Source organism: Heloderma suspectum, chromosome 4 (genome assembly GCF_057233095.1).
Source record: "Heloderma suspectum isolate Gila_16-S chromosome 4, 16-S_ref, whole genome shotgun sequence".
Classification (NCBI taxonomy): Eukaryota; Metazoa; Chordata; class Lepidosauria; order Squamata; family Helodermatidae; genus Heloderma; species Heloderma suspectum.
In genome coordinates, this window is record NC_139461.1 from 176,013,875 (window position 1) to 176,026,103 (window position 12,229).

General features: G+C 43.1%; 1 protein-coding gene across 5 annotated transcripts in view; it reads right to left on the minus strand.

The window, feature by feature from the left end:
- Positions 1 to 12,229, minus strand: part of TPR (translocated promoter region, nuclear basket protein) — a 76,903-nt gene that overhangs the window by 32,721 nt on the left and 31,953 nt on the right. For all 5 annotated transcript variants that reach the window (XM_084851399.1, XM_084851398.1, XM_084851396.1 and 2 more), the window contains exons 20-30: positions 11,934 to 12,074; positions 9,438 to 9,606; positions 8,063 to 8,229; positions 6,368 to 6,520; positions 5,060 to 5,176; positions 3,993 to 4,196; positions 3,696 to 3,880; positions 2,970 to 3,117; positions 2,074 to 2,211; positions 1,088 to 1,219; positions 67 to 197 (exon numbers count right to left, since the gene is read on the minus strand). In XM_084851399.1, the coding sequence (XP_084707525.1) occupies positions 67 to 197; positions 1,088 to 1,219; positions 2,074 to 2,211; positions 2,970 to 3,117; positions 3,696 to 3,880; positions 3,993 to 4,196; positions 5,060 to 5,176; positions 6,368 to 6,520; positions 8,063 to 8,229; positions 9,438 to 9,606; positions 11,934 to 12,074 (1,685 nt within the window). The remainder of the gene's footprint in view (positions 1 to 66; positions 198 to 1,087; positions 1,220 to 2,073; positions 2,212 to 2,969; positions 3,118 to 3,695; positions 3,881 to 3,992; positions 4,197 to 5,059; positions 5,177 to 6,367; positions 6,521 to 8,062; positions 8,230 to 9,437; positions 9,607 to 11,933; positions 12,075 to 12,229) is intronic.

Genomic DNA, 12,229 nt, shown 5'->3' on the forward strand with positions numbered 1-12,229 from the left:
TGCTACAAGCACTCCTATCACTGCATTCAGGCTCTCCCAGCTTGCAACACATTCCTCATAACTTACCTGGCAATTTCTGCTTTAAGTCTGCCTATTTCTTCACTCATTTGCTGTATGCGTTTAGTGTTCACCTCCTTCTCTGAAAGAAGCTTCCGATACTCTTCAACATCTGTATCTTTTTGTTGGCTCAGTAAGTGCTGGAAGAAGTTGTTAAAGAATCTTAGCCTTGGTTCTTACAATAAAAGGGGGGGGGGTCATTTCAGTGTAGATTCCAGGCATGTTTCAGATTGTGGTAGAATATAAAAGGGGATTCTAATGGTATTAACTAGAACTAACTGATTTGAACTGAGACGTTTGAGCATCAAAAAAAGGTTCTTTTCCAAAGCTGCAAACCAATGTCAGTATCAAGCATGTGGAAACTTCAGGGTTTGAGTTCACAGAATGGGATCCAAAGAGCTAGTTTAAACACATCCAGAGGCTGACATCTGCTACTATGAGTGAGAGTTTCTCTGCTTTTTCCTTTGAACAGCAGACCTGAAAGGCCACATCAGGAACTACTTTCAAAACTCGGTTCCATTTCAAAAGCAGTTTGCCATGCAGCAGAGAATGCTGCAATTGAAGGAAGACAGGATGAGACTACAATTGCGTGCTGGACAAAGGGACCCTGTTTACACCAAGAAAAAGGGAAACACAGATGGCTACTGGCTATACCATCCAATGTTCATTTTTGTATCAGCATCATTAGCATCCCGGGCCTCCTAGGTCCTCCAACAGCTTTTCTTTATGCCTGAGAAGTCCCACACATTCATTTTTAACCTCATCGCTGGTCTCCCTCCACAAAACTTTTCTGTAAAATCTTAAATGCCTCCCTTCCTGCTCTTATTCTGTAACACCCAAGAAGATGCGCAAAGGCATTTTGCTCATAATCTTATACCACAACTGGTGTCTTATCCAGCTGTTGTTCTGCCACTTACCTTCACTTCTAGCCAACTTGGGATAAGGAACCTGCTTATTTTACTCCATGGAAATGCCATCTATGCTGAGGCACTGCAAGAGCAAACAGTTCTAGAATACAGGATGAGCGCACCTGGGTTCGGGCTTTCCAGCGTTTGACATCTTCTTCCAAGAGCTTCTTCTCTGCCTGGAGCATCCCGCTCTTCTCACTCAGCTCAGCATTCGACTCTTGCAACGGCAAGATATCAGCTTCCAGCTTGCGCACCTGAAGCCATAATTTTCTGAGACGTTATTGTCTGATTTTCTTTCCCAGTCTAGTCAAAACCTTTACATGCAGATGTTAACATTTTGTCTCAGGCAATGAATAGCCCTGTGCTGAGAAATCTTCATAGGTCACCTAGTTTCGCAGGTAGGTAGATTATGGCTTGGTATGACACAGGGGCGGCTAGGTGTAAGTTTTAGGCAGGCTCTAAAATCTTCCGTTTTGTTCAAGCATAATCTCCTTCTGTCAACCAACAGTCAGATCTCATCCACTCCCCAGAACTTAAAAAGGAGAACAAGGCAATCGTTCTATAAAATATAAACTGTGCACCACTGTTCTGATTTGAATGAAAACCACAGATTTGTATCAGTGTATCTAATTGATAAGATTGATTAAAGGCACAATCCAATGGGCTCCGCCCTCGATGACTGTAAGCCCCCGAACTCGGAGGCTTGAGTGCAGGGCAGGAGGAGCAGCGGAGGTGATCTTTGCCTCCCTGTCCTCCTGCCTTGTGTTTTTTGCTAGACAGGCTTTTTTGCCTATCTAGCTGGGGCACCTTGGAGCGGGAGGGAAGGAGGCTGGAGAGGACTCAGAATAACCCGTATCCTGGCCCCTCCTGTCTTCTCCCCTCCCCACCCACCTTAATGCACCCTTTCCCCCTTCTCCAAAGCTGAGTTCCCAACGTTGAAGAGCAGCTAGTGCGGTTCTCTCTGTGCTGGCTGCGGGGGGGGGGGGGGGGGAGTTGGAGCTCCGATTCCCCCCTCCGAGGTTGGAGCGCTGTCTAGGGGCCAGAGGATTGCTCCCTTAGGGTGTTTGTTTTAGGGGTCTGAAAGCTAGGTTTAAAAGATCATACTGACTTTTGCTTGCATTTGCTGCAGTTCCTGTTCCAGTCTCTCTTTCTCCTCCCTCAGCATCTTGTTGGTTTCTATCAAAACATTCATGGTCTCAGTCTTCTTCATTAGTTCTTCATGCTGAGCAATTGTTTTTGCTGTCACCTAAATTCAAAGCATTACTGAAACCCAAATTTTGAGCAAATACCTGTGTTTTCCACTTAGATGCACCTGGAGTGCCATTACATTTCCTTGAAAAATTACTCGTGCATCCAGTATTTCTTATTAATGCAGCAAAGTTACATTTTAAGAGTATAAACCATGTACAATATGTGTGACACCTCAGGCTCTTAATATCTGTCCTTTACATAATCCAGTGATTAAAGCTTTCTACTCATTCAACATTGACTTTTCTGCAGCAGAACCCCAGTGCACTGCCACAGATCTGTGATCTAGAGGGCACAGTCAGTTTACATGGAGAACCAGGCAGGCTGACTGGGCTTTATCATTATCCCATACGAACGCAGGGTGCACCGTGGAACATACGCAGCACTGATTTGTGGCTCTGCAGTATAGGGAAGCCTGGCTACCGCTACTGATCTTCTCAGAGGAATGTCACGGCTTTCCAAAGTACAGTTTGAAACCACTGGCTAAAACTAAGTCAAGAGAAATGCTTAGATTAAAAGAGATACTCTTCACAAGCACACATCTCATATTCTTTGTACATAACAGTGGTAGTATTTCTGAAAGCAGGCCAGGGGTGTTACCCAGATATTACCAATAATGTCAGCAGTATTCCTAGTAAACTGCCTGTCTGCCAGTATGATGCAACGTTGGCAGGACGACTCTTAGAGCCAATACAAAAGGAAAATACTTCAGTTAACTTCTAACAAGGGTGCCTGTGAGTGTGTGTGCATACATACCTGCACCTTCTCTCTCTCTGCATTCAGACTCTCCTGCAGCTCTTGAAGCTCCCTTTCCAAATGTTCCACCCTCTGGCGATAGCGTAAGCTCTCCACTTGAGCGACCTCAAACCTTGTTTCTGCAATCTCCTTTTCTCTACGTATAAATCTGCAATGGAAAGAAGTCGTGAGGTTAAAAGCCTCAAATTGCTAACTTTAAAAGGAAGCCAGAAAACATGGCACGTGGCTGATAGATGTTGTGATTTGCCTTTGGCCCTATCATTCTATAAGGTCAAATGTAGACATAATGTGGAATCATAGTTTAGGAACTGGGAGCAAATCACCGGACTGTGATCTCTAACCAGTTGTGCGCTCTCTCTCTCTCTCTCTCTCTCTCTCATTGTGCGAGAGTCTTGTTAAGTCTTGTTAAGATTTAAACTAGGTTATTAAATAGAGTTTACAAATACCCTTAAGTTATAATTAGCAATGGTAACATATAAGGCCCAAGCAGGGTGGAGGAGAAATGGGGTGGGACTATGAGGGCGAGGAAAGAAGCAGCACACAATCCCTCCACCTCTTCCCAGGCTGCAGAATAGGGTTATCCCTAACAACTGGACCAGTCATAAAATCCTTTCATTTTGTCAAATCCTTCCTTTCAGAATACTGAGCAACTCACACATGACCCTGAAGCAGGGTACATACCTAGCACCATGCAACTATCAGCTGAATATAAAAAACACAACATACCTGAGAATTTCCATGATCTGCTCCTGTGATTTTCCTTCTTCACCGAGGGAGACGTTTAATGCCCCTGGAAAGCCTTCCTTCACTGAAGATGTCAACTTGTCACTCAGAGTTTCCAGCTGCTCGTGCAACAGTCGGTTTTGTTTTTCTAAGTCTTCACAGCGAGATGCAAGCTTAGAAGCTTCGTCCTACCAGAGAACATGAAAGCTGGTCACCACAGAAACTTTAAAAATCCTGAGTTCAAAGGCTATACACATTTGTAGGTACATCCAAGTCAATGGAATCAGAACAAAATAATACCTTTAACATTCTCTCTCGCTCCTCCCATGAGGCTTTGCTCTCTCGCAATGCAGATTCTGCTTTCTGGGCTGCATCCTCCAATTGCTGCTTTATTGTGGAATTCTTAGCAACTTGATCTTTGGTAGCCTGTAAGGCTTCAACATCAGAAGCATGAAGCATCAGCTCCCGTTCGTATTTATTCTGTGCTTCTGCCGCTATCTTGGCCTGTAAGAAGCCACAATTATCACCTCTTCTGAACCTTTCAGAAACTCAATAGCTTTATTTATTTCTAAAACTGTCTCCCAAATTATGGGTTTCTGTTTGGTGAAACCATGGGGAAAACAAAACCCATAACATTTCCAGTAGTTTTGCTGGTTTCCCTAAAATTTAGATACAATTGTTTTCAAGGCAGAATAAAATAATAGGGACCAACATTCTCAAAGGTATACAGGAAAAGGTAAATAATTAAATAAGAAGGGTTCCTCTTAAAAAAAAATACACATTGATACTCCCAAACAACTTAACACATAGGCTCCAATCTGATACTCTATATGTGTGCGTGTGTGTGTGTGTGTGCATGCGTGCGCTTGTGTGGGCTCTATGCATGTGAAAGGTTAATTATCTTCTCTATTATTGCTGCTGCCATATGGGTTGAAATAATCTTCTTGTGGCAGCAAAAGATTTTAAACTTTCAGGGAGAAGGCAAAAGGGATTCAATAGGCACAAAACAGGGACAACCACTAAAGCTCTCCTCTTTCCATCCTTGGATCCTTGATGAGACAGATGTATTTTTGTGGCAACAGGCCACTCATTGCACAAGTTTACATTTAAGTTCCCAAACAATGTGTGAGAGAGCATTAGAATGTCTTTCTAACAGAAACGAATACAGTACCAATGGGTCCCATTTTCAGTGACCAGCCACCAAGTTACAATAAAAATAATATCCGATTAGTACTTTAGGCTAGCACAAAAGCAGTGCCATTTGGACATTTATGAAAATCATTGCCACGCGAAATCAACTGAACATAAAATGAATCAGATCAATACATGACTGATATCCTTCATCTAGGGAGGACTCAGAATCTTACTTGTTCCTGGCAGTCCCGTTTAGCTTGTTGCTCATTGCTAAGAGCTGTGCTTGCTCTCTGAAGAGCTTCCTGGACTTCAGACTTCATACTGGAGAGGTTTTTCTTCAGCTCAGAAAGCTGCATGTGAAACATCAAATATCAAACAACCAAGGTTTTGTGAAACCATTAAAGTTACAGTTGATAGGAACAAGGAACGATACACTTATAAGTAGTTATAAATGCATCACGGATTTGCTTAATTCAAGGACATTGTTTCTGCAGCATTCCAGTTCTTTCTCTTGAAAGCTGTGCCTCAATTAAGCAGCCTTAATACACATAGAGTAGATTCACACATTTGTGCTTTTCATCTGTCTGAAACACCCACTGCCATCACTGACTGGGTCTGACTGGGTCTCCAACATGCATGCTGGAGAGGGAGATTTCAAATGATAAATGTGTTATGTGATAATCACATAAAATGAACTGACTGCGGATCCAACATTTTAGCTTTTTATTTCTGAATTCAATAGCCACTATATTGTTTTACAGGAATCTTGTTACTGTACACCTGGCTTTGATCCAGTGGAGACTTCCATCAGCAGAACAGGGGAGGGAGACTATTTTCTGTGATTCCCCATCCCCCCTGAAGCCCCCCCCCATCATAAAATCTACCCCAGAGTGTTGAAGGAACAGCGTTGAAACAGCATGGGAGGTGGGGTAAGGGGAATTGCTGAAAATCTCATTCCTCCCCATTCTTCTGATGGAAGCCTCCAGTGTATCAAAGAGCCTTCTGTCAGCAGAGGGGCACGAACTGCATACAACCCATAATGTAGATGTCAAAACAAAACAGTCTGAAGCAAAAAAACCCCCTCACAATTTCCAGTGTTGCCTTAATTACATTAAAATGGACAGCAAGCTGCCATCTTATACCATCTTAATTTCCGGTGGGTCAGTGATTCTTTGTTCTGCTGCAAAGTTTATTACAATATGTATGCCAGACAGTAAGAAGCTGAGCAATACAAAAATGTAAAAGAGCATGCAACTGATTCAATGTGCCCAAGGGATTTAGGGAATTTATTTCCAGAATAACAGCACCCCACCTCATTGACACATGGCAAACAACTTTTGAAACTGAGAGAACTTGCAAAAGCAAGCTGTAATATGGCATGGAAGCCTGCTCTTCACTCAGTCAAACAAACAAACCGTACCAGACATGCTCAAGCCCCTGCGTATAACTGAAATAGCTCTTCTGATCCTAGCCATGTTCGTTTGTTTTTTTGGTTATCTACAGTGACAGGTGGGTGGCACAGAAAACTCATGCTGCTATACCTGTTGTTCCATATTTTCTATAGCTTTACGTTTCTCATCCTGAAGTTCCTGTTTTTCCTTCTCTGCCTCCATCAATTTCTTTTCTAGCTGGGACTGATACTCGGAAGATTCCTTCAAGCGAGCTTCAACAGTGGTCCGAACTTCCTCCGTCACCTGCACAGTAAGATCAACTCAGTTTTAAATGCAAGCCACATGAGCGGCGCAGAATACACTAGAGACATGTTCATATTCCATATATCCTTCAGACAGAAAAGTATACTTGAGATTGTGATATGTGAAAGACAAGCCAATGCTCAATTCTGCTTTAGTGGCCAGCCTGCCCCCACCCCCCTTAAAAGGAAAAAAATACTGTTTGGATGTAAGAGACAAAGGACAAGTTGTTAGCTTGAGGAACTTGCTCAAAGGATAAGGCCAGTCTGAGAGATACTCCTGGGCCAACAGCATCCTTTATAGTTCCCCAGGCAAAGGCCATAGAGAAGCAAAACACCAACAAAAATTTGCCAGTGGCCATTAGCACAATCAGTACAAGTGGTGGCAACCTACACCTACACTACAACTTACTTGATGGTACTGGTTAGGAGGACGTGGGTCACTATTGGATCACCTGATTTAATCTTAATCCACTTCGAAAAGAAGGGCGCTTACAACAGAGTTGATTCCACTGATTCAATCCAGCAGAGAAAAATGAACTAACAGATTTTAAAGGTTGCTCACCTTACAGCAGCAGTGCAGAGGGGCCTGACGTACACTGAACTCCTACCGTATACTACAGCAAATGGAGGTATGTAAGCATATAGGGCATTGACTGATTTATCAAAACACTCATATCCTGACTTATTGTCAATGACTTTCAAAGTGGCTCACAAACAACATTTGAAAACAATCCATAAAACAAAAGCAGCTTATTTTTTTTAAAGCAAAACAAGAAAGAAAATTCATACCAGCCAAAACTTTGGAGCAAGACCATTCTTTCAGCACAAAGGCTCTCTTTAAAAAGCCAAGCTTTGGCTACAGCGAGGTATACAGGCAGACCTCGTTGGGAAAGGCATTCCACAACCTTGGCTCTGCATCAAGATGGCCCTTTCTCATGTTTTAGATGGCCCGGGGTGCATGTGTGTATGACGGGTACGATCAACAAGGGCTCAGTGGTTGAACAAAATGCCCAAGCAGGCAGTCCTTAATGGATCCTGGCCTCAGACTATTTAGTGTCTTAAATGGTCAAGACCAGCATTCTGAATTGGGCCTGGAAGGAAATCAGCATTCAGTGTAGCTGAAATGGCTCTGGGCTGATATGATCAGAAAGCTTTACAGCAGACAATGGTTTGGCTGATGCATTCTGAAGCAATGGAAGTTTCTGAACACTCTTCAATGGCAGGCCCACATGAAGCATATTATAATAATCGAATGTGGACATAACTAGACCTGGCCATGTTCATTTGTGCCCTAATTTCTCCAGGAAGAGGCATAGCTGACACACCAGCTGAAAAGCCCTCCTGGCCACCGCTACCACCTGGGCATCCAGGAGAACCACTGGCTCCAGAAGGACTCTCAGGCTTCATTCCTGGTTCTTAAGGGAGCTTTTTTCCTCCTCCACAGGTCACAGTGAGGAAGCCCTACTTGCATATGCAGGCTGCATTATGGATAGAGTTCCATGGCCAAGTTATATTGGGTAAGTAGCATGAATAGCGTTATCACCTGCTTTTCTTTGTTGAGGGATTCTTCAAGGCTCACAACCATCGCTTGATATTGCTCCACGTTGCTTGTAGCAGTCTTCAACCTTTCCTTCAAATCATTAACTTGCTCATCAGACTGTCTCAATCGACTCACAAGATCATCCACATCCTCACTTGTACTAGGCTGGCCTAAAAAATTTAGAACCGTTACATTAAATAAGACTTCATGGAATACCGTGTTAATGTTGGCCAGGTTTGCACAATCGAGGAAGGAAAATAAGCCACGTAGCTTATTTTCTCACCTCATGTGTGCTGGTTGAATGCGGCATCATTAACTCATTGGCGAGAGTGCATGGTATGGATGGGTTACAAACAGCCCCACAACCCTGGAACAAACCATGGTTCTGGGGTGGTTTGTAAACCCACCCACCACACACCCTTGCCGGGTTCAGATGACACGACAAACTGTGCCCAATGAGGGTAATTATGGAAATGACGCAGCGCGTGTAGGGTGGGAAAATAAGCTATGACAGCGTATTTTCCTTCCCCAATTGTGCGAACCCAGTGGTTGTGTCTTTAGGGACAGATATTTAAGTTCATATACACACACAGAATGAGCTCTCTGCTCCCCTTGTCTTCCCCTGGAGCTTGTCAAGTGAAAATAATCGTGAACTCCAGAGCCACATGCCTCTGAATGCACCAGCTGTGCCACTCTCCGAGCATTATGGCAAAGTCCTACAGTTCCTACGGGCCCCACAGAGGAACTCATAACAGTTTGTATCAGACTACATTAGATGTAAAGCTACACTTTTTCAATCGCCCAAGGAGACTCAACTGGAAGAACTATACTAGGAGAAAGCTGCTGTCAACCTGAACTTAAGTTAATTTAGAAAATGCCTAAACTCACTTTTCAATGTAAAATTCTCATAATGAGAAATGAAGTTTAAAATGTATAAATTCTTGAACTCTGTAAGTCAAGTATATATTTTTCTTGCATTACTGTCACTAGGCTGAATCCAAACCGAGTTATTCACACTTAGCTCCCATTTAAAATCAGGGTGAAAAATTAGTCATGAAATCAAATCCTACTGATTTCAATGGGAACTAGTGCAACTAATGTCATATAACCCACCTTTAAAAAAATACTTGACAATCTTGAAGGAACAAGTAGGCCAAGATAAAATTAAATGAAATAAGTGTTGTTCAGAAGGTATTTTGTACAACTAGGAACATTCGAGCCCTATGTTTGAAGCTTACTCCTTCAAATTCATCCTGGATAGGTTTGGGCATACTGAATTTCACTACGCTGGTTTTTAACAATACTTAAGGTTGCTCTCCCATGTTCACCTATGCTTGGCAAAGGTTCAAATTTGCAAACATTTATTTCTTTTTCTTACCTTCACCAGGAGTTCGCTGCAGTGACTGGGAGGCTAACTGAGCCTCCATGTTATGAAGCTGCTGTTTCAATGTTGCAATGTCCTTTTGGGCATTCTTCAGCAGTTCTTTTGTATTAACGTGAAGATTCGTTTCAGTCTCAAGCTGTCTTTTAGTATCTAATAAATGAATCTGAAAAGTAGCACGCACACCTTACTTCAAATTCTGAGTGACCAAAACGTAACTCAGCTGGAAGCAGAAGTAGCCTGGAGTGGATTTTTTATATAAACCTTAGCCAAGGCTGAAGAATTGGTTTAGCCTCCTCTCTCAAAAACCCACCCAAGTAGCATTGGATTACAAAATACCTCTAAAAGCTGCCTCCTTGTTTTCATCGCTAAACATGAAAAAAATCTACAAAAGAAATAAAGTAGGCTTAACTTACCAAGCTTCCTCTTAACAGCTGAAACCCACCACGCTCTGTCCACAGATTTATTAAAAACTAGACTGCCTTGGGAACACCCTGCTTCCCATGACCGCTAAGTGAAAGGCTAGACTTTTTGTTTAGGACAGAACAGGGGTGTTGAACCTCTTTCAGCCTGAGGGCTGAATTCCATTTCAGAGAAACTCTTGGGGGCTGCATTCCAGTGGTGGGTGGGCCCAAAGTCAAAAGGGGCCAAAAATACCAAAACAGCTTGCCTGAAAGCTCTTACTGCCAGGAACTAAGCCTTGGGAGAGACATCGCAACCTTTTAGAGTGGGTTGCCTCTTGCAAAATTCTCAGCTAAAGCTTTCCAGAGTTAAAAAAGATTCTCATGGGTTGCTGAACACATGACTCAAAACTGAAATTCTTTCTGCAAGGAGCTGCACAAAGGCTGAGAAACCCGTGAACAACGAATAAGGGGCGTAGCCAGGGAAAGGGGCATGGCCATCTGGGGAACCCCAAAAGGCCAGATTGGGATTCCAGGTGGGCCAACGGCCCCAGGCCTTAGGTTCTGCACTCCTGAAATAGAAGATTATCAGGAGCTGATACGAGTTACTGTATGCTTCTGGTTCTTTTAAGGAAAAGAGATCAGAAAGTATAGAGGAGAGGCATAGAAAAAGCATATGACCTCTGCATCATATGAACCACCAGAAGGCCACAAAGACAGACTAGCCCAGTGATGATGAACCTTTCAGGCAAGTTGACGGCAAATCCATAGTATGTGAAAATGCCATTCTAGGGTGCAGCGGCCCCATGTTTGCGGCCCCATGCACCTTGGGGTGGACTTGCCTAAATTCTATGAAGCTACAGAGCAGGTAGCACTGAAGGAGATGCACGGAAGAAAAAACAAGCTTGACTTTATACCACAGGCAGGCCCATGGGCAGGATCCTGCTGCTGTCTAGGAGTGCCACAAACATCAGCTCCCTATGGCAGCATTCAGCTTAAAATCATATTTGAGACCCACCTTCTTTTATCCCCACTAGCAGAGATTGATTTTTTCTGGATTCCAATCCCAAATGTGGCAATTCTAGACCCCTTTCTTTCCTTGTAAAACGGAACTCTTCCCATTCCTCCCAGCCCTCTGACACAGTGTCCGATATGTACTGACAACCCATGTGCCAGGATAAGTTCTCCTTTTAACCCTCTTGCATGACAAGGTGGTGGGAACGTGTTGCAAAAAAAGTTCACTTAATACTGAACTAAGATCTTTAAAAAGTTATTTTCACTTTATGAGCTGGATCCAAAGAAATATGACAGTAAGGGAAATTGTTGCAGACACTGGGCAGTATCCAATACTGATGGTATGCTTCTGCTCTATTGTGCCAGTGGGACCAATCATTAGTGCAACTGGAAATAGCACTTCCTAAACCAACCCCAGAAACAAGTGAAAATGCTTGTTTCTGCAAAGGGACAGATCAATGGAGCTCCCTTCTGCAAGCTCCGCTGACCCGCCCAGTTCTGGAAATGAGCCCTTCTGCTCATTTTAGATTGCTTCAGGGGCTGGTAGCTTCCTGTTGCGCTAGCCATGGGTTCTGCTAGCATACAGGCAGCATACGGTACAGCTCAATGTTCTGCAAACACTTGAACAGCAGTTTGCACGGTGGCATAACAGGCAGGTACTATAGCAGCTCTCATGCTTGTGCAAGCAGAGGAATCTCTTTGGATTCAGTTTCAATTTTATGTGCATATACGGGACACCTTTAGATTCAACCCTCTGATTTGAAGAAATGGGATATTAACTAATTAGACTACCTTCTGGTGTCCTGAGCTAGGAATAAATCCAGATTTTCTTTCTTTCTTTCTTTCTTTCTTTCTTTCTTTCTTTCTTTCTGTCCTTCCTTCCTTCCTTCCATATCCCACCCTTTTTCCTCCTTAAGGAACCCAAGGCGGCGTACATAACCCATCTCCTCTCCATTTTACCCTTACAACAACAACCCTCTGAGGTAGATTGGGTCCATTTATCTTCCTATGCAAAAATCCGTAACACAGGAAAGGAGAATCATGTGACCAACTTGTTCTTTTTCCTTCTAATACTTACATCTTGATTTTTGGTAAGGGCATGCCTTTGTTCTGCCTCATTTTCTAGTTTTTTCTTCAGTTGGGCTATTTCACGCTCCAGCTTCTCTATTTGGTTATTGAGCCTCTGCTGAGTTTCTGTCTCAGCCCTTTCCAGTATCACCTAGCAAGAACAAGATATTTTTTACATGGATCATCTCTGCCAAATCATGCTCAAGGGAAGTGAGCTCCCAAATAGTTTTTGCCAAGCCCCCAAAAACTGCTTACTTGTACACAGTAAACATAAACATATATGTGGAAGGGGAACTTCTTGTGGTT